This window comes from Candoia aspera, chromosome 1 (assembly GCF_035149785.1).
Source record: "Candoia aspera isolate rCanAsp1 chromosome 1, rCanAsp1.hap2, whole genome shotgun sequence".
NCBI classification, from domain to species: Eukaryota; Metazoa; Chordata; class Lepidosauria; order Squamata; family Boidae; genus Candoia; species Candoia aspera.
In genome coordinates this window covers 132,957,613-132,984,162 of record NC_086153.1, presented here as the reverse complement: position 1 = coordinate 132,984,162, position 26,550 = coordinate 132,957,613, and the positions used below count along the sequence as shown (strand labels likewise).

The 26,550-nt window shown below is 37.7% G+C and overlaps 1 protein-coding gene across 1 annotated transcript in view; it reads left to right on the top strand.

Annotated features, from left to right (window-relative positions):
* Positions 1-26,550, top strand: part of MYOM2 (myomesin 2) — a 91,009-nt gene that overhangs the window by 55,013 nt on the left and 9,446 nt on the right. The window contains exons 16-31 of the mRNA XM_063313833.1: positions 99-220; positions 908-1,095; positions 2,550-2,676; positions 5,564-5,742; positions 6,684-6,798; positions 7,788-7,944; positions 8,038-8,144; positions 9,895-9,939; positions 10,390-10,526; positions 14,111-14,255; positions 14,361-14,420; positions 16,269-16,336; positions 17,519-17,632; positions 19,231-19,318; positions 22,798-22,836; positions 24,111-24,216. Of these exons, the coding sequence (XP_063169903.1) occupies positions 99-220; positions 908-1,095; positions 2,550-2,676; positions 5,564-5,742; positions 6,684-6,798; positions 7,788-7,944; positions 8,038-8,144; positions 9,895-9,939; positions 10,390-10,526; positions 14,111-14,255; positions 14,361-14,420; positions 16,269-16,336; positions 17,519-17,632; positions 19,231-19,318; positions 22,798-22,836; positions 24,111-24,216 (1,797 nt within the window). The remainder of the gene's footprint in view (positions 1-98; positions 221-907; positions 1,096-2,549; positions 2,677-5,563; positions 5,743-6,683; positions 6,799-7,787; positions 7,945-8,037; positions 8,145-9,894; positions 9,940-10,389; positions 10,527-14,110; positions 14,256-14,360; positions 14,421-16,268; positions 16,337-17,518; positions 17,633-19,230; positions 19,319-22,797; positions 22,837-24,110; positions 24,217-26,550) is intronic.

The window sequence follows — 26,550 nt, the reverse complement described above, 5'->3', positions numbered from 1 at the left end:
TGGTTGCATGGATAAGGGAGGCATTTTCAGTTTGTAACAGTCTAAGCATATGCCTTTAAAGTTAAACAGCAATAGCAGCTTGCATTCCTATTTCTCAGGTTCACCGTGCACGGCCTGACAACGGGAGAGAAATACATCTTCCGTGTGAAAGCAGCAAATTCAGTGGGGATGAGTGAAAATTCTCAGGAGTCTGATCCTATCACAGTACAGGTGGCCCTCAGTAAGTGAGATTTTGTCAGGCTCATGCTTTTAAAGAGGCAACCATGCACCTTAAGGTCTGCTCCATGTAGCAAGCTGTTTCCCCATAGTAATGCCATAGTAACTAGCCAATAGCACCAGCCCTTATTCTCAATAATGTAAACTTTCCCCATCCTTTCTTGAAGAATCTTGATGCCTCCATGCACTACTAGCATGGGGACTTTTCACATTATTGTAAGCTTCTACATGATAAATAATTGTTACATCAAAGTGTGGTTACCTGCTATGGGGAAAGGGCTTGGATTATGAAAGGAAACTAATGTTAAAGAAGAATATGTAAATTGAAGTTGGAGAGAACAACTTTATTTTGGAGTGTCTAAGATTCTAGGGTGAATTATTTTGGCAAACAAAGTCATAGACACAGAGTGAAGAAAACGTTTAGAGATAGCAGAAAATAACATTTTGGTTAAGTTACTTAACTTCTAACATATTTAGATTTAAAGTGCACTCCTGTATATTTATTATGGATAATCCTCATTGACTATAAAGGGTCTTACCTCTTAGAAAACAGCTAAGACTGCATTGTAAATGCATCATTTTCTTAGACAAGTCAATCCATAAATTCATAATATAATCAAAATATAAAATAAAATAATTGGATGTTATTGTTTTTATGTGAACTATTCAGACATTTGCTTGACTTTTATAGCTTGCCCATCCTATCCTTATGGCATCACACTTCTCAACTGTGATGGCCACTCCATGACCATTGGCTGGAAACTTCCAAGATATAGTGGTGGATCAAATGTTTTGGGTTATTACATAGACAAGCAGGAGGCAGAGCACCAAAACTGGCATGAAGTCAACTCTTCCCTTGTTAAAGAGAGGATTTATATGGTCTGTATTGTTGCATATTCTAAGTATTTGCGTCTAATATTGCTTGATTTTGCCAATTTCGTATCAGCTGTGATGAACCTATCCAGACCAGATTCCAAAATAGTAACTGAGCAGTATCTTATTTTTGTGTATCTTTCACACTATACTTTTTAAAAAAAAAACATTTAACAATACTTACTTTCCCTTATCTAAGGACAAATCCAATATTAACTATATTGATGAGCATATCATACACATACAAATAATATTACTACAAATAATGCCTGTTCATGTGCATATGCACACAAATACACAGTACAAAAATTAAATGTTTAATACTTATTTCTTTTTTTAATGATCTGTCTGAAGCATACATATACATATTCATTCATTCAGTGGTATATAAAAAGTTAACATAATGCAACTTAATTCCTACCTGATTGAAACTCATAATAAACCTATATGGATTGAATATAACTAAAGGTCCATTGATGACCCAGATTATCAAACCTGCCTCTCTTGCATCCACCTTCAGAATTAGCAACCTCACATTGAAAGCTTGGGCCATCTCAGTGAAACAAAAAGCTATTTGTTGATCCTGTGGAAGCGGTTTGGAGTTGAGAATCTAGGAAAGGACAAGGATATACTAGGGAAGCTAGATGCCAGGCAGAAGAGAGAGCTGTGATTGGGGAAGCTTTTTTTCAGTCCAGCAGAATAGAATATTTCTCAGTGTCCTCTCCACTCAAAGAGCAGTTGAATATCTCTTTTGCATTGTTGCTGAGGATGCATGATGTGCTTGCTTAGGTCAAATGTTACAGTAAGATCAGTTGTTCCTCTTTCTCTCCCATTGGAACAATTCTCCTTCAGAATGTATTCATTTGATCAAGAAAAGTTGTGCCCCAGTTTCCTGATCCAATGCGGGGGTGGAGCTCTGTATGAGATTGCAGCAAAGCCTGTACAGAGAGACAGAGGTGTAGGCTGCTCAAGATTATTGTACACCACCCAGAGTCATGTTTCTGTGAGATGGGTGGCATATCAATATGATAAATAAATAAATAAAATTAATTAATTACCCAATATATTAGAAGATGAACAATTCTGAATAAGGGCTGACCTGACTGTAGACTCATGACACCAAAAGGTCTTGGCATCAAATGCTCATGACACCAAAAGCTATCTCATCCATTAAGGAATCATCGGTCACTTTTCCATTATTACTTTTGAATTGTAACCAACAGCCCAAGCTTCTCTTCTAGAATATGACCATATTTGTATAGCCAATCATTTAGACCAGGATCATTTTTATTTTCTTTTTCTTTAAAAAAAATCTTGCTTTTTCAGTTTTAAACCCTGCAGGAGTTAACTCTGAACAAAATAAATAGTTCTTAATTGGTTTGCTCCTATTATGAGGTCATATGGTTATTATCTACATTAATTTTGGACTTTTTTTTTGTAATGCTAACTCTTCTGTAAAGGTAGAGGATTTGCAAGAAAATGCATACTATGAATTCAAAATTGCTGCTGTGAATATTACTGGCATAGGGAAGTCATCTGAACCCAGCGAGCTTTTCAAATGTGAGGCTTGGAACATGCCAGAACCAGGTAAGTAATTTGGTTATGAAAAGAATATATTTAAAATCAATTATTGTTCAAAATCTATCATTTCTGAATGTCAGTAATAATCTAACATGTTTGCTTTTTAACCACACTTCCTAAGCCATAGGAAGATACATCTGGTTTAGCTTCTATACAACAAAGGAAGTTGTTTCTGAGGAACAGCCTTTATGTTCCAAGCAGGGGTGTCTGTGGGGTGGAGGTAGGGAATTAAAAAGTTAAGATGGCAGCTGTGACTGCATAATTGAAACCCTGCCTCTTTTTTACATCCATCACACACATTAAAGAGGGGTGTCACCTTGACATTTTTAACCTTTCCCCCACATATGCTCCTGGTTCCAAGTTTGCTTTGGATTGATTCAGAACCTTCCTTCCATCATTTCTCTCAAAAGCCATGATCTATCCTCACTCTGTCTTTACCTTCCCCAAACCCAGTGAGCCATTCCTAGAAACCCCAAAGCATGCACTTGGCTTTCAAGCTGAGAAATAGGAGCAGGGACAGTAGAATTTTTTGTATCAAGATTCAAAACACCAAGGGATCATGGAACCTGTAGTTTTTGAAGAGAAAAAATATCCCCAGTTTCTGCTTTTTTTAAAAGGCTGGAGGTAACATTTAGATAATTTCCAAGTTTAACTCAAGTTAGCTTTTGATTGATTGCTTGTCTCTATAATTAAGCAAAGCAAACATCAGTTTATGCTTAATGCTTGCTTGTTCTGTTTTGGGGGAATATGCCTTCAGGCACAAGTTTTTGATCCAAAATGAATGAAGCTATCAAGAAAACAGCAATTCTCATGCTGATAGGGAAGGAATTATTGTTTCTTTCTCAGAGTCCTTTCTCTCACCTTCTCCTATAGATTATTGACTTTGTACATGTTTGCAAGGTGTCTGTTGAATTTCAAACAGTCCCTTAGTCTTTAATGGATGCATCTGGAACAGACAAAATGTTTGGTTTATATACAGCCTGCTTTGTCCTACGTTATTTGAATAAAAGAGATTGAATAATTAAGTAGGGAGATTGACACAAATCTGTTCTTGTTCTTTTAATAGGATGTGATTTTAATACTCAGATATAAATATTAATGTGGAGAGCTGGCTGCACTGGAATTATTAGGTTTGCAACCAGAAAGACTCAAAAGATGGTGCTGGTTTCTTCCTTTTCAAGGCTCTTCCACCAATGGCATTTGTGCCAATCCAATATCAGCCTTGTATGGTGGTGTTCCAACAACATTGTTCTTCCAGCTTGGCAGTGACACAGCTCACATTGCAGAACTTCCATGTAGCAGGTTGTGAAGCTGGAGCTCCAAGGCCCTGGCAACAGGAATGTCCCCATTTGCTGGGACTGTTGTCTTAGCTTGTCTCCTGCCATGTGAACTGGAGCTCTCAGTTGAATTGCACAGGCAACCCTATCAGTGTCTTCATAGTCATTCAGCTTCTCTGTTATACCAACAGCTCATACATTTTCCAAAATGGTCAATACGTATTCTGAGAACTAGTCAGCAGCCAAGGGATTTTGGTTCCTCCAGCGGTTGTCATAGCTCAACTGGTAGGGCACTAAGTGAATTATGGTTTTTGCCTTCTACTATTGGTTGGCTGGAGGGAGAGCTAATTAGCACAGGTGTTCCCTGCTGCCTCTCAGTCTTTCAAGGCCAGTAGGAGAGTAGATGGAGAGTAGAAATGTGGAAGTGCCTCTGTTTTCTGTTTTAACAGAACAAAAGCAGACTGGTACCAGGTGTTCTGACATACAAATTGAATGTTACTTCTTTTGCAGAATGTAAATGGAGAATCCTGGTTTCTGTGGTATTCTGATGGAAACATTAACATCCATATAACTATTAATATGTTTGCATGTATTCAGTGGCAAAGAGAAGTCTGAACTCAGTGAAATAGTTTGACAGATTGAAATAACCGTCCGCTTAAATGGTATTACAAGGAGGTTTTTGTGCCCAAACGTATGCTTGTAAGGTAGTTTGAACTCACAGATTTTCCCTGGAAATGCCTCTCACCTCAGATTGAAATGACTAGATTCACTGAGCAACCTTTGCTTTTACATACTGTTAAATTATGGAAGGAACAGAGGATGAAAATATTTGAGTTTTTGCCACGTGGTAAGAGAAGATACATCCCACTTGATAAACTGAACTGTATTGTCAAATAAGAAGGGGGAAAAAAAACCTCAGTATGTCTGTTTGAGTGCTAGCATGTAGTGAAACTCTTTGCTGCTTTGCTGAAAACTAGGGCTTGCTCAGTGGTTACATGAAGGTTATAAGATCTTTTAATTTAGGAAGCTTTTTATTCTGCAATCGCTCAGCCTCATTTCTAGAATATGGCAGGGTGCTTGGGGAGTAAAGAGTTTCCAGATAGTAATATTTTCTGCATATAACGCTGCTTTTTCCAACATTTTGCATTTATTACCACACCCACAAAAGTAATTGCCAGCATAACCTAGCCTCTTGCCCTCCAGATGTGTTAGGATTATAATTTTCACAATTCTGAGCTAGTAGCTCTGCTGGCTAGTAGTTCTTGAGCAGTGATCCCAACATCTCTAGATGGAACTGATTTGAGAAATGCTGATACAGCCATACTATGCCTTTTGCAGCTAGCAACAGGACCACCTTTAGTTGTCTGCACTATTAACCCAGGATGGAATCAAACTATGACCCAAAGCAAACATGGTTATGTGGTCAGGGAAATAATGATGGGGTGAAAGACCATTTCTGCAGAATTTATATATACAGTATAAAATCACACAGTGCTCCATAAAATTCGTGTCTTCCTTTTGGAGAAAAGAGGCCTTGTTAAAATGTGCCCTGTGACAAATTTGAAGGGGGAAATGGGTAAGTTTGTGGTTTGAAAAGAATCCTTTACCTGCTTTAGGTCCTCCGTATGATCTTACATTTTGTGAGATTAGAGATACCTCCCTTGTAATACTCTGGAAAGCTCCTATTTATATTGGGAAAAGCCCTGTTACTGGATATTTTGTCGACTACAAAGAGGAAGAAGCGGAAAAATGGACCACATTCAATGAGAAACCAACACCACACCATTACTTAAAGGTACAAAAGTGATCTGCTGGCAGTGTTTTTGGTTTAATTCTGAAATTTTGCCAGTCTTAACAAATATGCTTATTATATTTTAAAATAATTACGTTGTTAATAATTTACGTTTTTGTTGGGCAATGCTGAGCTCCAGGGTTTAGTGACTGTGGTCTAGACAGCAGATTTCCTGACATTTCCCCCAACAACTCTGACTGGCATCTTCAGAGGCAAGGTGGTCTGGTGTAGATATAGACCACAGATAACTGAGGAGGGACTGACTGGGCTCCTGTCTATATAACCAGGTGACCTAACATTTGATTGGCCTTTAACCAAGCTGGTTTCCAATTGGTGCAGGTAGGTGAGGGCTCACCTCTGATTGGTTCTTGGTTTTTTGCCTGATCCTTATTGGTCATTTTGATGGTATTGGTTCGTGACTGGTCCTTTGCTCGTGTTGACTTCTGATTGGTCATTTTTGGATTTGGTACAGATTCCTGATTGATTCTTTGTTTGTGCTGGGTTCTGGTTGGTTAATCTGAGCAGCTATGTCTTGATGGGGTCCTTGTCCAGGCAAGTTTCTGATTTGTGTAGCAGATCACCTTGCCTCTGAAGATGCCAGATGCCGTTCCCAGTGAAATCTGCTGTCTAGACCACAGTCACTAAATCTTCGAAGCTCAACACTGGCCAACAAATACAGTGAAAGCCTACACCAATTGACTTTTTATTTGTTATTTTTTAAAACAATAAACTTAACTACTAGTTATCCATTCTTTGTCACTCATTGCTATAGCATTTTCTTGTTATAGTTTTTTATGCATAAGAAAAGAACCACTAGGAAAGATCTGGGATTTCCAAGTTTGCAAAAGTGACAGAGAGTATCAAAGCAAACTCTTCCACAATCTCTTAAGTTCCAGTAATTGTGTATATGACCTATTAAGTCTTCTTCATATATCTTCTTTCAGGTCACAGAACTACATGCAGGCAAATGTTATGTGTTTCGAGTTCACCCAGTGAATGATGCTGGTATAGGCAAGCCATCCGATGTTTCTGAAGCTGTCCTGATACAGGCTAAGCCTGGTAAGAAATAGGATTTTGATCTTGAAATGTAGATTCACTTTCTCCTGAAGCTGAGTTTTTAAAATCTTTTATGCTTTTCCAGCCATTTAAAGTTTGCAAAAGTTGGTAGGTTCATAATCAAAATTGATTTGAACCACATTCTGACCCAGATGTTCCCACAGCCAAATTCAATAGAACCACCTGTTCCCAACGTGGAAAAGGCCACCTTCCATGTACTGCCTAAAGCTGAGGAGTCTGTCAGAAAACAAAGAGCTGGCAACTATAATTTATTGCCTAAAACGTGGCTGAATATGCAAGGAATAAGAAATCCCAAAGCACAGTATTCAAAACCCTCCCCCTCCCCTTCAGATTTTCTTTTAACCTCAAATTCCTTCTGTCCAGTTTATGAAGAGATTTGTGGATTCTTTTCAAACCACAAAATTACCCATTTCCCCCTTCAAATTTGTCACGGGGCACATTAGGACAGGGAACTGGATGGGGATGATACCTTCCGAAGGATGAGGAGCCATAGCAAAGCGCAGAAAGCAGTACTGTGTAGCAACAATAATCTCTTCAACCAATGCAGATGATGAGATAACGGGTCACTCTGTAGGGCACTAGGTTAAGCGTGCTGGTAGTTATGGCAGGCACCGAGGCTGTTATGAGGATAACAAGTCTAGAAATACTACATGTACACAGAATCAAGCAACGTCACGATTCTTTGCATCCTGCCTGCCCTTGGCATTTGATTCTGTGAGTATGCTGGATGAAATATTACCAGCTTCAACAGTTCTATTTTTAATTTTTCTGTAAGAGTTCTGAAACTAAGCTGCCTTTCTTCTTGATTTGTAATCTCTGTGAATTCCTTCAGGTTATAGCAGGAATGTGAAACAATTAAAAGAAAGTTTGGAATTTAAGCCGATACTTAAAAGGCCTTAGTGGACTCAAATTTGGGGAGAACAAACACTTCGCCCAATGCTTATATTTCGAACCACAATCCTATCTTATAGGTGCAAAGGAGATCACTGCAGGTGTGGATGAGGAAGGCAATATTTATCTTGACTTTGAGTGCAAAGAAACTTCAGATGTTTCTCATTTTACCTGGAGTAAATTCTATGAAGAGATAGATGATCTTGATAAGTTTAAAATCGAAACCATTGGAGATCAGTAAGTTCTTCAGGTCCTTTATGGAAGTTTTTAAAAATATGGTTCCTTTTAGCAAAATACTAATGTTACTTTTTTTAAAAATATATATTTTAGCTCTAAACTCTATTTTAAAAAACCTGACAAAGATGACTTGGGAACTTACTCTGTTGCTGTTAGTGATACTGATGGTGTCTCGTCCAGTTTCGTTATGGATGAAGAAGGTAAGAACAAAACCTATATTTTCTTCTAAAACTGCACATTTAAGTAAAGCTGTTATCCAAATTTTCCTGTTTCTATACCTAAAAGGGTTTTTAGAAGAAAAAACTATTTACAAAGTAAATATTTGGAATTTTCAGCTTGCAGAATTAGCATTTTTGCTTTATAAATATTCATATTTTACAATCAGACGTGTTCCACAGAGCTTCCCTGTTAAAACCACAAAGTTATAGTCCACTAGGATTATTCCTGCAAGATATTATTGTATTCAAAGCCAACTGTCATGTTCGCCGTTGCGATGTTTGATTTACATTGGAACATTTCGCATGCCATGGTGCTGACGCGCGTTCCGGTTGGGAGGGAGCTGCTGGGAGACCTTGTACCAGGCTGTCTGTCTGTTTTCTTGGGGATGGAACGTGTTTGGGTTATCGTTGGTATTCAAGGTCTTTTTCACCTGTTGATTAGCAGAACTCGTTAGGAGCACCTGGGATGGGGAACTTGAAATGGTTGTAAGGGGGGAGGGCTTACATTCTCACCGAGGGTTTTTAGGTTGTATTTGGCGTGCTTCTGCTCATTCTCAGCTTTCTTTGTACTTGCACTCTATTCCTAAATATACCAGATTTGTTTCAAGCCATTGCTTGTGAGCCTGAGTGTGTTTAGGATAGGCAAACATTACACCAACTTTACCAACTTTATTACCTCATGGAGTACAATATCTCCCTGTTTCTACAGATGAGCAAAACTTTTAAATGAGTAGGGCTTGCTTGCTTCTAATATAGTTAGAAATGAGACCAAAATGTTTGTTCACTTCTTCAGTGTTTTACTAGTTAATTTTGTCATTTCTTTGTTACTTGAAAACTGGCAGACCTTGCAATTACTTCCATTGCCTGAGACTGTATTAGCAATTCTAATACGTTAAGTCGGGCTAATCCTGGTCTCCAGTGCTTTGCACAATTTCTGTGAGAGCTTACTGACAGTTACTATATACATTTAAAAACATTTTCTCTCCACCAGATTTCATGCTTTTGCTGAAATGAGACCCCTTTTAAAATGATACACTGTGGAATTACGTTGGCAGATAAAACAAGATATAGATAAGATTATTGAACCTATGGATATTTTACCTCACATTTACATTTTAGTGCATTTTTTATAATTAGATTTGTGGGTCTTTGTTTTAAAACATTTCTTGCTGCATTTGACTATTATGATAAACTATGATTTAGCATGATGAGAATGAGTCTAGCATTTCCTGGTCTATTGTACTTCCCTCATTTTTTAGTGGAGCTGTGAGAAGTTCAAAAATTCTTGCTTCATTTTTTAAGCTATAACCAGCATCAACTATAGTTGCTTTAAATAATCTGGTTTTAAAAGCAATAGTTAAATGTTAGCTTGTTACCATTAGACCACAGTTAAAATTAAGCATTTGGTGGTTGGATGACACAACAAATTGAAATTAATCTGTAAAGATAGTGGGAGCTTCCTTCAAGTTTTATCCAAGGAGAAGGTATGGGAAGTGCACAAACTGGGGATGCAGCTAGGCTTGATCCCATCACAGATGGTTTATCATGATACCAGAATCCAAACTTTGTCTCTTCTTATTTCCTGTTTTTCAAGACTTGAATTTTCAAACTTTTGTTCCTTTATTGAACTGAAGTTTATTGGTATTTCATGGACTCATACACTCTTATTAATGTTTATTTTGACGATCAACATAGATTAAAACAATAGGTTAAAACTTACTCTTCATTTCAGAGCTTGAACATTTGATGACACGAAGCCGTGAAATCAAGAATCCAAGTAAGTAGGATGTCTGAATCGAATATCCAGTCCCAGAAGGAATGCATTTGTACACGGTCATTCGAGTAAAGCAATGAAAACCTTTTTTAGTAGAATGGCTTGCTTATCCTTCTATTAATTAAATGCAAATATTTAATTTCTGTTTAAGAGAGAGATCTTCCTCACCATTGCAAATGTATTTGGAGGAATGGATTCAGCTTGAATATGTCTAATATTTGCTGGATTATGTATTTAAGAGCTGTAAGTAGTGCAATAAATGCACCTGAAGTTTGTGTCCTTATTCAGAACCTTCTTTAATACATACCTGTGAAAATATATTGGAAAAGTTTTAAAGCTTTCATTACATTTCTGTTGTGTGTTGGTTAAGATTTTCAGAAGCGCCAAGCTATTGGCACTTATCTTTTGGAAAGATCTTCATGGGGTTGGTTTATACATGCTATTTTCTTCCAGCAATCCCTTTGAAGTCTGAATTAGCCTATGAGATTTTGGACAAAGGAGCAGTCCGTTTCTGGCTTCAGGTTGAGAGCATTTCACCTGAGGCCAGCTATAGATTTGTAATCAATGATAGTGAAGTTGTCAACAGTGATGTAAGTATATAAATTGGATGATGTAAAGCAAATTTTGCAGAAGTATTCCAATTTAGTTATGAAAGAATGCAATCTTTTATTGTACATATGTGAAATGCAGACAGTAGGCATGGTTTTACAGAACTGTTTACAATTTAATTAATTTCCCACCTATCTGGCAAATATCCTTAGAGCAGGTGACAACTATATAACCAAAGAAAATACTTTTTAAAAAGACAATCACAGATTAAGACATTTTAAATGGTAGCATAGAAAAACCTTAGTAAACTTATTAATGATTAAATGCCTTTTGGAAAAGGAAGGGATTTGCCTGGCATCTGATCAGTTGGACATTGAAGGGTGGTGGATTGCCCCAGGGATGGCTTTCACATGTCAAGTACAAACTGTTAATAAGAGAAATACCTTACAATAGTGTCAGGAAGAGGGCCAGTTTGGTGTAGTTTTGAAGGCATCAGGCTAGCAACTGGGAGACTGAGTTCTAGTCCTGCTTAGTCACAAAGCCAGCTGGGTGACCTTGGGCCAGTCACTCACTCTCAGCCCTAGGAAGAAGGCAATGGCAAATCACTTCTGAAAACCCTTGCCAAGAAGACTGCAGGGACTTGTCCAGGTGGTCTCTGAGAATCAGACACGATTGAACAGATTAAAAAAAAAGTCAGGATAGAGGAAGTAGTACTATAAACATAAAGTTGATGGTTAATTAGGAGTGGGAAGTAGCAAAATCTTATCAAAGAACCTCTGTAGAAAGGCCTGATGGGCCTTTTCTTCATTTTGGTGAATGTACAGCAGAGGCAGACAGCAAGAGTATTCTTGACATAACCTTTCCCATAATGCCCCAGAGCAATGTGCCTTGGGAACATGTGGGAAACTAATCATTTCTTGTTGGAGGACTGGGAGGATGTGCTTTAAATAAGGACACTAGGTAGGATGCTAGGAATCTGGATCATGCCTGAAAATATCAGGTGCTGATGCTGAACCTTCCTGGTGGGAATTGGCTAATAGAGAGGTTGAACATTTGCATCCAGCTTCATTTTTCTATCCTTCGTGTCATCTAGTAACTTTTCTTTATTGATAGTCTATGACATACCTTCTGCAGTGGGCAGCCTGAAGTGTTGAAGATGGAGGGCAATCGCATTAGTCCATAATGGACCCATTCCTATATTGTATAGGTTTCCTTTATTGCCTTCCAAGGGTCGCCTCTATGGATAACTTTGTGCAAAGCAGTATTGTTAAAGCGTGAATCACTGTTTTAATAAAGAGGGGACAGTCTTGCTTTTGGTATCCTCATTTGCTGTCTCCAGTTCTTAAATACATTGTAGAAGAAGTCACTCTTGCTTCTACTACAAGTGGCAAGTTATTCTGCTTCCCTCTGTGTTTCACAGGACAACCTCCTGGGCCATTTCCCTTTCATTCATCCTCTTCCCATTTTGTAGAGTATAACACAGATTGCAAGTTTTTGAAACTGAACCCTCCTCTCAACCCAAATAAAGTCTCCTTTCCTGATGACTTCAGAGACATAGTCATGTAGTTTTCTTGCCCACAATATGGACATGGATTGCCGTGTTTTGAGGCATTTTCCCCTAAATTCTCAGTTTAGCTTATAGCTGTCTCCATCTGACCTTGCTTAGCTTCTTCAGCTTAGTGCTGCTTCCTAGATCCCAGTGCATGCCTGGGATTAAATATTCATATAGTAGTAGTCATAGTAGCACCAGTATATTTAAAAGGCACACACATTTCCTCCTTTTTCTGTACAGAAGAGGTTTTATAATGCTAGTTACATGAAAAGCTTTCCAGGCCTTATGAAATATCCGTTCATTTCATTTCACTGTTCTGTTATATAGAGACAGGTCTAAACAGGAAACATTCTCCATTAGAAACTTGATTACTTTTCATATCCTTAGTGGAGTCCTAATCCTGACTGACAGTAGTGGTTTGCATTTCCAACGTGAATAATCTCTCAATCTGTCTTCCTTTTCTGATTTCTGTATTTTTAGTAATGCTATAAAAGCTTTGGCATCAGAGCCATTGTTTTTTTTACAGTACCATATATTATTTTACCTCTTTAATTAGCAAACCATAGGAGACATTTGCATTTGGAGATTGATTATATTTTTCGTAGAAATTCACATAAAAGCTTGTATTTTTGGCTGCCATAAAACCAGTGAACTTCATCTCATTGCATAATGGCAATGGCCAGAAACTTAATTATACAATAAAGCCTGCCTACAGACAGCTGCTGATCATTGAAAGAATATGGTTTTCTTCTTGGCATTGGACAAAAATAGATAATTTCCAACAAGACTCTAACTGGAACATGTTTCTTTTGCTTTTCTTTGGAAATATATACATATATTTTAAAATAATTATTGTAACATTAAAAGAGATTAATTTTATTAATTTCTCTAGTTGACAGTTTTCATCTCATGCCCTGTGGCTAAAAATAGAGGAGAAAATATATATGCTAAGACTGCATGAACAACAGATTGCTTCTTTTTGGCTAAGATGGAGAACCTATGGCTCTCCATAGCTTGTTGAATTACACCTCGCAACATTCGATTTCATTGGCTGTTCCAGCAAGGTCTACTGGGCATTGTAACTCAGCCATACCTAGTGGTCCAGACTTTCCCCATCCCTGCGTTGAAAGGGTACAGTTAAGGTTAGAGGCTCCCACAGAGGGTGGTCAGTGACGTCAAAATGGTGGGTGTGAGCGAGCAATGCTAGACCTATGTGAAGTTTGCAGTGTGTGTTAAAAAGGGGTGGAACCTTGATTACCTGGTTGTATCCACCATTTTGCCTTGGTTACCCCACCCCATGAACACTCCTGGTTAAGATTTCTGTTTTCTGTATCAATTTAGGGACAGAATAGCTTTTAAAATCTAGGAGTTGGTAGGATTCCCAGCTTTTTCTCTGTATTAGCAGCAGATTTCATCCAAGCCCCGAGTGTAATATGTTCTACAGCCTCATCTGAATACTCACTTTTGGTTTTGGTAGCATTTGTCCTATCACAGATTCACTAGAAATCCACATTTGTTCCCAGCAGGATTCCTGACAGATTTCCTTTATATCCTACCTGGGAACAATTATATGTGGCCTTCATCTAGTTGTGGATTTCTTCCCCCATGGACCAGCATAGCTATGATTGTTTTACACATACCTAAGATTAAACAAAGGATGTAGAGCATATGTACGAATCAGTTTCCTGCTGTGCAAGTGTCTAAATGGAGTCTGGGGCATTTTGATAGTCATTTGAAGCAAGCCTTGATTTTCGTACCTTCTGTCTAAACAAGAAATGTGCAGAGATAGTGATTGGGAAAACCTGTTTTTTTTTTTGGAGAGGCCCTGCTATTACAGAACTGGCAGATAATGTGGACAGACCCATAGATACAAACCATAAGATGCAACAATTTTTAAGAACAGTTTCTTAAACTCTGTCTACTCCTTAACACAGATTATGGTAGTTGTAATTCCCACTGATTTAATTTTGGATCCAAAATTTCAGTCACTCTGCCGGCTTCTTTCATTCTGTGACAATTCTCAGCTGTAGCCCTCCTATACTCGAGATCACATTTGACCTATCTAATTTCCAGACACATAGGATTAAGTGTGACCATGCAACTGGCATTATTGAGATGGTTATGGACCACTTTACTATTGAAAATGAAGGCACCTATACTGTTCAGCTTCAAGATGGGAAAGCCAAGAGTCAATCTTCTTTAGTTCTCATTGGTGATGGTAAGATGCCTGAACTTTTTGGCTTGGACTGTATATGATAACAAGTTTTATATCTTTCTGAATATCTGATTGATCAATTTATTCCTCCTTTTGTGTTCTTTATAGCTTTTAAGGCTATTTTGGCTGAAGCCGAGTTGCAGAGAAAGGAGTTCCTCAGAAAACAAGGTAAAATGGGAACAACTGAAGGAGGGTTTTTCTTTTTCTTTTCTTTGAGGGCAAGAACATTTTGTAAAAATAATACATATCCTTAATTCACACTGGCATTAGTGAAGTTTACACAAAACTTTATAATAATAAATGCTTTACACAATTGGGTCCACAAAAGAAAACAATAATGGCCCATATGCTGTATTTAACTTGGTTGGATTATATTCTTTTGTCAATTTTATATTCCTTATGATTAATTTCTGACATACGTCCATGCTATAGTAAATACATTCAGTGTCCCTCCGCCTCCACACAAGCATTTCCCATTGTTATCTTAAGGCAAGCAGTTTAGTGACAATAATATTGGATTACGATTTGCTGTGAAACTTTTTTTGGGGAAGACAAAACCTAAAAACACAGGAGCTTCATGCAGAATATGGAAAATGTGGTCCCAAATCAGCATTTTTTCAGTGCAGCAAAAAATAATACTAGGCACTCTCTCTGTTTCTCTCTTTGTTCACTTGTCTCACATGCATTTAGTTTTCCCTATATTTTGGAGGTCTGTCTGTCTGTCTGTCTGTCTATCTATCTAAATGTATTTATATTTATGCCTACTTACATTTTGCTTAGAGTTTTGTACTTTAAAAAAGCCAATATTCTATTTGTGGATATTTTTGTAAAGATAAATGATAAATTATCATAATTTAATCCAGGATTATGCATTTTTTCCCAGAATGAGGATTGTCTTTGGCCTTTGAGTAATATGTAGAAACTGTTGGATGGGACCAAAATATAACTTTTTCTGGTTTCATTAAGCTTTATAATTAATATGATTACTCTCTAGTCCTGTGTTCATTAATTGTCCTGGTCTTTCACACAAAAAATTACAAGCTATTGACAATCCAATGTTTTGGGGTATTTGAAGGCTTCTGGGGTTCTTTGTGATCCTGGGACCTCAGAGTTTGTTCATCTGCTTTATTTTATTCCCATTCCAAAACTTACCATGAACATCTACCATACATTTGTTTCAGTTCTTGTATGTCAATAACTGGGAGCCTCTTTTATTTCCCCCATGACCTGTGGTTTATCTCCTGTGCCGTCCTAAACATCAGGAGCTCTCAGAAATGTTGGACCAGTAGTTCTGATTCTGCTCTAACAGAACTTCTAGAAACTACCCAGGGTTTCTGACATTCAGCATACTGATACACACCCCTGCAATAATGTAGGCATCCCAAATCCAGGGGAAAATAACGCAATGAATTCAGGTTCATGATTCTTGGGATCCTGCCAGAGGGACTTTCTGGGATACAAAGGAGACCCAGCATTGCCTCAGCTCATAGTTCAGGGCTAACTTGAGTGAGTTTAGAATGTGTTTAGTAAGGAAGGAGAGAAGACCAACATTCATATGCTGAGCTGTCTTCTTTTTCATGCTGAACCATGGTGCCTTCATCACTGTAGGAGCTTCTAAAAGTTGATAAATGAGTATTCAGCATATGATGACATCCTGCTCAATGTACCCAGAAAGGCACCTTGGTTGTGAGATTACCATTTTAACTTCTTTTTGATATTGGAATAATGAATCTGGGTACACTCTTACAGAAAGCTAACATTTCTCAAACACATATTTATCTTTGCTGAAGAATTGAACCAATCCTACATACTTTCTCTGCCCATAAATCCAAGGATTCCTTTCATTTAATATGTAGGTTTCCTTACATGACCATTCATTCACTGGCTGGAAGGACAAACTAGGTGTGATCACTTAACGAACAATCTCTTTCCAGTTTTATTTTTCCTGTCATATTTATTAATTCTCTGAAATGATGGAAGATTTAAATATGGCATGCCTATCATATTTTCTCCTAGGTCCTCATTTTCAGGAGCATTTGCACTGGAAAGTTTCTGATGAATGTGAAGTCCTGCTGCTGTGTAAGGTGAACAATTATTTTTGGATGCATTAATAAAATTACTTTCCAAAGGGGCACAAATGTCATCTCTTGCAATGAGAGTGTGAATTTAAAACAAAGGTATGCTCTCTATTTATGAAACATTTTGTATTTTGGACCTGCTTGCAGAAACAACAAAGCAAACTAACAGTCAAATGAACTCAAATCCAATGTGAGCTTGTGCCAATCAAGCTTAAATAGATTGCAGTACAATCATGTGCATATTATCTCAGAACCAAGTCCCATTAAATACAGTGGAACAATGGAAAAAAATTATACCAGATTGCAGCTCCAAAGTGTTAATTCTGTCTGTATTTAATGCTGAATGTCTCTTGAAAGTATGCAATATTATATATACTACACACACACACACAATAATACTTTATACTGTATACTGTATAAAATATACTGTAATACTTTTGAAAGGAACCTTATTTGAATTAACCAAGATACTTACTTCAGTCCTACATTTATTTTAAAGTTTAGAAGGCACAGGTTTTCCTCGGTCCTTTAATTATCAGAATTGGGGGAGTTTCACTTTCTGTCTGTTTCCCACCTTCTGTTTGGCAGTGGTTAGTCTCAGACCCATGGTCATATCTATATTCTGAACAAAACTGCTGCTGGCAGAGCTGTGTTAATGAATAAAGAACAATATCCATTGCCTTTATAACACGATCAAGTGCACATATTAATGGATTGAACTGTATTTGTAGGACAAGCAGGTGATCCTTGAAAGACCATGTGTACCTTACTATTTGTGTTACTAACAGCCACAAAACAGTACTGTAGTTGGGGGGCAGTAGGAACTCACCTGCTGATTCAAGCATCATTTTTTTTTAAATCTGGTAACTGCAGATACATCTATGCAGAGATGCAGGAATATTGATTTTTAAAATAAAGATTGCACAGAACATACCTCACAAGCCATGCTGCAATACTCTAGTTCCAGAAGTTTGTTGTTGTTTTTTGAGAGAAGCAGTCCCGTGCACATCTACACAGCTGTGCAGGAATGCAGTTTTTAAAATAAGAATGGTGTCTTTATTCACTGCTACACAGATATTCCTTCCCTTCCACCTGAAGTCAAAATGGGAAAAAAAATGTAGGCTTTCTTTTGACTGACTGGCTCTTGGAATGGATTTTTTCATTATTTTTATTGTTGTCATTGTTCAGGTGGCAAATACAAAGAAGGAGACTGTTTTTAAGTGGTGCAGAGATGATGCTGGGGTGGATGTTAAAGAGCCACCTGACCTGCAGAAAGGCATTTGCTGCCTGACTATTAGAAAGGTAAGGTACAATGGAGGGCTAAAGGACAAGACCTAATTGTGGCTCTGGGTAGCTCAGAATCATAGAGTTGTACTTCCTGGATAGTTTGGATCTATAGAAGTTCCATCCTTGCTGATACTCAGTATTTCCTATTCCCATTGAAATGCATGCTCAGATTATGTTTTTAAACAAATGCCAGCCATCTGTATAAAACACTTTTTTAAGTTATTTATTAACAAAAGATATTTTCTGGAACTTAAAAAAACTTTGTAGTGAAGACTGATATGTAAACGCATGGATGGCCTTCCCCTCCTACCTGTGGATAAAGCTGTTGCCCTCAGTGCAGGTAGAAAATGGAAGAATTTACCAAAGTTGACTTTTAATAACAATGATGCACTTGCCTATTAAAGCCAACCAGACTGGGAGAACCATGTTTTAATTGTGTCAAAATGTTTGCCTGCCTTTTTGAAACAACAAACATTCTAAAGCCTATTTAAAAGAGGCAAAAGAGTAGTGTGACACCTCTTTCAACTCTCTGAAAATCTGTCTCAGGCTTAGTTGTTGTTTACCTTTATTTTGTGATACTCTTTCTTCAGTGGTACAGAAACATTTTTATTTGCTTTATGATTTCCTTTTACCTTTAACTAATTTTTACAACTTTCCTTTACTGACTTTTAGCTTCCTCTTTATCAAAAAGGTGTAGCTAACAGAACTAAATAAGATCTTTACCCTATTTAGCAAATCTCTAGATATTCCCAACGTTTTAGAATTCTGGTTTTGTTCAATATGTGCAGTTTCTTTTGATTACTATATGTTGTAACTCCTACATAACACTGCTTTGTTTTAATGACTTCATTTGAAACATTTGACATTTGGATAAGGAAGGAAGGAAGGAAGGAAGGAAGGAAGGAAGGAAGGAAGGAAGGAAGGAAGGAAGTCACTGTTCATGTCTTCTCAGATCAGTCCTAATTACAGATATGATCTAATCAAAGTGACATACAGTATGTTATCAATTGATTTCACTGGGAAAATAAAGTTTATACTCAAGTCTGGAACTGAAATCAGTGGGACCAAAAGTATTTACTGGATTTTGCCCTAAATTTATTGAGAAAAAACCTTGTTGATTTCAAGGCCTCCAAGTAACTATGCTTAAGCTTTTGTGGATGCATTATCTACTTTATTTAAAAGGTGGCAATTGCTAGATAATTTCTTCATTTTAGATGAAAATGGATAATAATGGATGTAAACAGAAACTGAGAAGACATGTTCAGAAATGCTTCTGTTTAAGCATTTAATACCCTGATTGCCTTTTTGTCAAAATGAGTTGTTCTCTGAGCTTTATCAAGCTATTTGAGATTTATATAGATTATGCTCATTTAGGATGTCTTCTGAGTTAAAAAGTATGATAGACAGCTTAGTTCATTTTAACCTGAAAGTGTCAAAATATGAATACAATAATTGCCTCAACTTGCTATGCCCACACTGGGGATCCACTCATGTCGTTTCTGCTCAGGCAAAATTCAAATAGATTTGCTTTCTGATAGAGGAAATTTAGCTTGTCTGTAAATGGATTTCGTTAATTTTTATGTCATAATAATGTTACCATATTTTACTTCTAGCTGTCCAAAAAGGACCAGGGTGAATATAAAGCAACACTGTCAGATGACAGAGGCCAGGATATTTCTGACCTTGATATATCAGGGAAAGGTAATACTACATTTTGACCAAGTGAATGGTTAATAATTATACCAAATCATGGGAAAGTGTTTCCTTTAGCTATCGTTGACTAGAAGTGGTCATCCAGTTGCCCTCCAGATATTCTGAATGCCATCGCCACAAATCTCTTTCCACTGGCCATGCTGGTTGGGCTGGAGAACTCTAGCTGTCTACTTCTGCAGCAGGAAGCGTCAGAAGTTTTCTGAAACTGAAGCCACAGGAATGAAGAAGTATTTTCCCTTCTTTAAAAGTAAAGATGGCAGCCTTTGGATTTTTGACTTTTGATGGAGAAAGGAGATTTACCAAGCACAGCAAGAAGGGCACAACCTTTTGGTGGCTAGGGCAATGCTTACCATTTTGGGGAGTTCTAGAAACTTCAGAGAGCAAAAGGGCTGTGAGGTCAGCATTTCTCTTTTTTTTCTCTCTCTCTCCGTCTCTCTCCCCACCCCCATTTTGAGGGACTTTGTGAATGGGAACATTCTTTGTGTTGCCTATCTGGTTCTCTCTCTCTTTCAAAACATATTGAAGCCAGTTTTAGGGATTATAATGCAGTTGTTCACAAAATTCACAACATTGTGAAAAACTATGCTGTTCAGCAGCTGTTGTCATAAGATACTTTGTGTGAATGTGTCTGTGTGTATGTGAGAGAGAGAGATGGAGAGAGAGAAACAACTGCAGGCTCTGAGGTAGAATTTGGTGCCAGAGAAAAACACTTCCATTTTTTAAAATGATGTGTCTAGAATTCTGCTCTTTCAGTGCCATATTTGAACAGAGTTCACAATCTCTTCTAATAAAAATCAATTCCTAGGAACCATTAAGCATTTTTCATTTTAGCACTGTAATTTAGGACAGGAGGGGTGTCAATCATTGTTAAACAGAGTCAGAAACAGAGTGGCATCCCTGGGGGGATAAAAAAAAAGTCAAGCTGACAGTTGCAGCAGTATGATAGAAGCCCCACCTTTTTAGCACAAGTGTTGACATTGCAGGTATATAAAAGGGGTGGGGCTTTGATCATGCTCCTATGACCATTAGCTTGACCTTTTTGACCCCCCCCCCTCCTACAGGGACCACTGGCCAGAAATCCAGTAGAATCTGGTTGAGCATTGCCCTGACCTTGGTTTGCATTTTTTAAAGATTTTTTATCCTGCCTTTATTATTTTTATAAATAACTCAAGGCAGGGAACATACCAAATACTCCTTCCTCCTCCTATTTTCCCCACAACAACAACCCTGTGAGGTGAGTTGGGCTGAGAGAGAGGGACTGGCCCAAGGTCACCCAGCCGGCTTTCATGCCTAAGGTGGGACTAGAACGCACAGACTCCTGGTTTCTAGCCCGTTCCCTTAACCACTAGACCAAACTGGGTCTCTTTTGTCTCCTACATCTTGGAACCACATAGAACTGCTGACACTCATGCATCCACATGCATAATACTGCAATCACACAAACCCCTTAGCAATCCTTCCACAATTCAGGAGGGAAGAAAAATAGCAACATATTTGCTGATCCCTCATTCTTCATAATGGTCCCCTAACTTGCTATCAGAGCTCTCCATCTATTCTGGTTGCACCTCACAAGATGAGCCTGTTTTCCAATGCCTCTAAATCCCATGAAGAATATACAAAAATACAAGCTTTAGAAAAGCTGGGCACCTTTCAGCTATGTTGGGGCCTCTAACTCCCTGAATTCATAGCTAATAGGGTCTTAGGGCTGCATTTATTCCCAACACATCCATAGGGCAACAAGCTGATAAAGGCTAGAGGTGGGCAGCACGGCCACTTGTGGCAACCTCATTAAAATACTTTACAGTATTTCAGAGTGGCATTTGTGTGGTACGTATAGACTAAACTATCAACGTTTGTCTGTTGATATATATAGACTAAGCTAGGCTAGGCTAAAATGGAGAGAGTTATTTGTAATTCATGCATTGAGGAGACTCAGCCATTGTGTCACATTATTGTGTGAACCAGGCTATCCATGAAACTATAGAATGGTTTACTGGACAGAGCATGGTATGGAACACAGGAACTGGATTGGTTAATCCAGGTTCAGAGTTTAGTATGTGACATGAAGTAACAGTCCATGCAAGAAGGGAGTACCATGCAAAAATACTTTTCACAGGTTTCCACTTGACAGCAATTTTCTATGAAAGACCTTATCAGCAGCATCAGTTTGTTCTACAGGACAATTACAGCTCAACACCCACCATAGCCACCTTTCCTGGAAGGAGGAGTGTCTATGGAGGGATAAGTCATTTGACATTTGTCATCCTAGAGTGCTTTACTCTGGCTCCTGATAGGTTCACAACCACAAAGAAGCTTACTCATCAATGAGTTGGCTGGAAGGTCAATTACAACGCCAATCTCTCCCTTCTGCTGCTGACATCTAAACTCTCCTGAGGGTATGGTGACATCTGCCACCTAATGAGCTTCCAGCCCTGTGATTCTTTGCATAGTGACAAACTTTGGAGAAAACAGGATGGGGGAAGTTTGTTAATCTTTAAAAGAAAATAAAGGTAATTGGAGAAAATTACCAAATTGGAGAAAATACCAAGTGTTCTCAGGATGTATCCCAGAAAATGAGCAGGTGTGTGAGCACACCTTTACAGTCATGAACCTATATACTTTTGAGATTATATACTGATTTCAAACAGTAGAAAAATGTCCATCAGAAAGTTTCACTTATTTCCAACAGTTCCATGTTTCAGAATGACAGCTCTATTCTTTTTGAGACAAATTGTCCTGCCGTTATTTGGGCTAGTACTTCCTACTTAATGAAACTATCAGCAGCAGCAGTATTAGCAGTAGCAATTAAAACTCACAGCTGTTGTCCAGGTTGCACTGCCTACTTTATAAATGTAGAGTTAAAAAAAAAAGATACTCCCCCAAATCCTTTACTTTTTGAGGGGGCTGTACTCATGAGCAAAAGTCAGTTTAGACCTCTGTTCTTTGAGGCAGCAGTTGCCTTGTGGGTATTGTTCTCTGATAATGTCCAGTTACTGCTCCTGCTAAGATGGTTTTACTTTTGTCCTTGCTGGTTGGCTTTCAAATGTTGTGTTCCTTCTACAGTTCATCTGACTGCTGCTGTCTTCCACTCTTAGCACCCCCTGTAAGTAAAATAGCAGCACTGTTGGTTGGCAAGGCAGCAAATGATGAATGAGATTTATCAAAATCATCAATGAGACATAACTGCTCATAGTCCCTCTTTTGGGGGAGATGGGCAGTACTACAAATTTGAGACATAAATAATTTATCAGAGGCAAAGCCAGAACTGGTCTCATTAGGCTTATCTATGTTCTTTACCTCTATGAAGACCGCAATAGGTAGATACAAAAGGGAGAGATACAAACTGTAAGGCTTTCTAAAATAACTATTATGGGATTTTTGATGATCAACTTAAAGTTTTCTCATATGAATACCACATAGCAGTATGTTCTACACTGATTGGATATTGTTCCTCCTCCTCTCCTCAGTATATGATGATGTAATCCAGGGATTGAGTAGAGTCAGTGGTGAGTAAATGTTACATTTATTTGTTTGTTTATTTAAAAGATTTGTATGGCCACCCATTGTAAACACAACTCTGGGCAGCTCACAAAAATAAAACCAATAACTATAAAATCATAAACCATAAAATCAAAAAACAAAAACAAAACCCGGCACCTCAATCTTTTTCTTGGGATGTCCCAGAGTCAGCTCCAGATGTCCTCATTCTATCCCAGTGCCTGGGTAAAAAGTCAGGTCTTGATGGCTTTCCAAAAGGCGAAACGGTGATCTTTGAAGATCAATCCATATATCCTTCCACGGGTGTTGTTCACATTCTGAAAAAGTTAATGACTTTAATAATTGACATTCATACAGTAAAGTCTTCCTTGAGTCAAGCTTAACTGCTGGTGACTTCATGCCACTGCCGCCTTCTGGAATTTTTTTCAGTGCCTGAATCTGTAAGGTTTTTGGAAATACCTATTACAGCATCTTTGAGTATTCACTTACATAGAGAATACTGCATAGCAACATTAGTATCACCTGAGGAGTTAGCATTTGAGTAGAATCCAAATACTAAAAAGGTCCAATTCTGCTTAGCTTGAGGCAAACCAGAGTCAGCAAGGTGTTGCCATCTGGCAGGAATAAAATATTTTTCCATCTGTTAGATTTTGTTTCATTTATTGAAATAGGCTTAGGACAATTCAGTTTGTTATATTTGTAAATAAGAAGCCACCAGCCAATACCATGTTCTTAGTCAATGATTCAACTCAATACTAAATCATTTAAAATTTAGTACAGCACGTTATATAGAAATGCATATCTTAAACTAAAGATCAGAAACATGATGAATGTTGGCATTTACCAGCATATTATAAGACTAAACAAGGCCTAGCAGAAAATGATAGCAATGTTTGTTATTTTTGACATTTATCATCATTATACAGTAAATGTTCTTAACCAATACATTTTAGTCATGAAGATAGTATTTTGTAATTTGGGAGTAGACATTTCCCTGTGAGATTTCTGATGGCAGAATTTTTTTAAATTGATCAGCGAGTATCAATAACAACTTTTGAAATAAATGTAATTTACATTTATATATGACAATAGGAAAAAAGACTCTTTTACAGATTTATTGTGATGTGCATTTTATGGAAAACTTTCAGCAGAAGTGTTTGGGGGTTCAAAATATGAATTTTGAACATAAAATCCACGGTATTAAGAAACTGCTGTTATTATTTAAGAGGTTAGAGCTTAAAATCTAAAAAACTGGTTATAAACAACATTTTTCTGACTGCAGGTAAGTCAGCTTCTGCTCTGAAGATCCACTGCACTCCAGAAGGAATAAGACTGCAGTGTTCCTTGAAATATTACATGGAGGAAATGAAATCAAGTTGGTATCAAAAGTAAGAGAGAACCAGGTTCTGAATCCTGCATGAATTTTACCTGGTATTCAGTAACTAGTGAAAACACATTTTGGGAATGATGCTGATATTGTAGGCAGGAGAATTACAGCTCAGATGGTCCTTTCTAACTTTTTTTTTTTAAGGAATAAATTAAATTCCCCAGTGATAGGTTTTGCATGAGAAATGAGCCAATATATGTTTTCATACTGTCATCAGCACAGCTGGCAGCTTTGCCTGCAAATCCCCAGTCACCCCTGAATCATCCCAGGACCTTGTAAAGCAGGGAGCATGAAACAAATCTTCAAGCCAGCAGGCAATCGTCCATTCACTGAAAAGTGGAGAATCTAATGGTGCTTCTATCTATAGGTCTGTTTGGCTGAGGAAGCTGGTGCTTATGTAGCAAAGCAACAGCTCAGTGACACTATTCCATTCTTTCCGTCTTAACTCCTTGTCATTGTTAGGTCAAATCCCATCAATTGGATTGCTCTTTTTAGCTGATCAAAGAGAATCTCATCTATATGATGAAGCTAATAGAGAATATAGAAGATAAATTGAGGTTATTAATCTTCTAACCTCTCAGAATTTAGTTATTGTTAGATGAAAATGCTTAGCAAACAACTTTTTTTTGACACTGCTGGGTATTTCCACATGATTTAATATATGTATGACAATACCTCACCAACTGGCTAATTTTAAAAAGCTAAGCAGGGCAAACCTGATTGGAACTTGGATAGGAGGCCACCAAAAATGCAAGTACTGTATTTCCTGGCTAAACCAGGAAGTCAAGAAAACTTTCTGGAAGAAGGCAAACCACTTCTGTAATGTTGCCAGTACCCCCACCCCCTACATGTATACCATGAAGTCATCAGGCGACAAGTGTGACTCAAAGGACACTTTATATTTTGATATACTTCCTCATCAAACTTTTTTGAGGTAGCTACAAAAATATGCTAAGATGGAAGCTATCAATTGTCCTCAAATGCAGTATACAGGGAATTAATTTGTTACCAGGCCCTGGTGTCTGCATAATGGGGCATCTGCCTGCCCATTGGATTTAGGAAATTAATAACAGGACAAGGTGACTGCCATATTCTGTGTGTAAAGTGTGGCTGCCATGTTTTTGTATGCACAAATGCAGATGGACATATACAGGACATAGTGGCCACAATTCTGCACCTGAAAATAATGTTCTGGACACCTATGCTACCATGGCTCTTCAGCGGGAATGCAAACTAGTTCTTTTCCCCCTTCAGTTGCACACACTGCTGGGGAACTATTTAGTCCTAAACATGAAGTATGCAAAGCAATGCGAAGGTCATCATACCTAACGTTATTGGTTAAAAAAAAAGCAATAAGTTAAGTAAAATGTCTTATGATTCCTAGAGTGTTTTTTTTTCTTTAATCTTGAGAACTTCAGATGAAACATAAGGTTTTCTTTGAGTTATGTCTGCCCCATATGCTCAAAGAAATGCCTCTGGTTCTTCAGATAAGTACTTTATAGCGAGCACCTTGTTTCTGAATGTGGCTGCAGTTCTGTATAGTTCAGAATTATCTGCTACAGTTGTCAGCAGTTCTACAGAGCTTCACACAAGGGTTTTCCCAGCCCTATCTGCAGATATTGTGGACTGTTCTTGGGATATGCTTCAACCCAGAGCTGAAAGTCTCTCTTTTCTTTGCCTCTATTTCCTTCCTGCTTCTGATTCACAAAACTTTGATTAACCAATCATACAGCTACATGCTTTTGCTTGCTCTCCTTTTGAGTACCTCTTTCATCTCCCTTATTTCCCCTCAGAATATTCAGATATTCTTCCTTGTCTTCTCTCTCTCTCTCTCTGAAAATGCAATACACATCTTGAAACCACTATAAATGATAAACAGCAGAAGTAATAGAAATCTCCCTAGGAGATAGAAGCTTTTCCTTAAAAAGCAAAAGAAAAATAAAGTGAAATTCTTTTAAGCTTCATGTAGATTATTACATTGAAATATGAATAGAACAAAAATAAGTATAAAAGAAATTTGAAATGAAAGAGAACAGAATCACAGAATTTAAAGGAAAGACCAAGTGGGGATATCATCCTCTGAAAAAGAATCTTGCTGAAGTTTTGAAACTATCTCAGAATTTCCTTCCCTCTGTAGGTACAGAGGATAATGTTTCAAATATTTTTGGTCAAAGATGGTGCTTCCAATCAAAGTCTGTAAATCCCCAACATTTTGCAAGATTGTATTGAAACTGCAATGTGGAAGAGAATTCAGCTCTTTTATTATTCGGTGTCTTGATATTCAAATAGATCACAAACTCCCAGTAATGAAAGTGTAGAAAATTCTTCTTGGAAT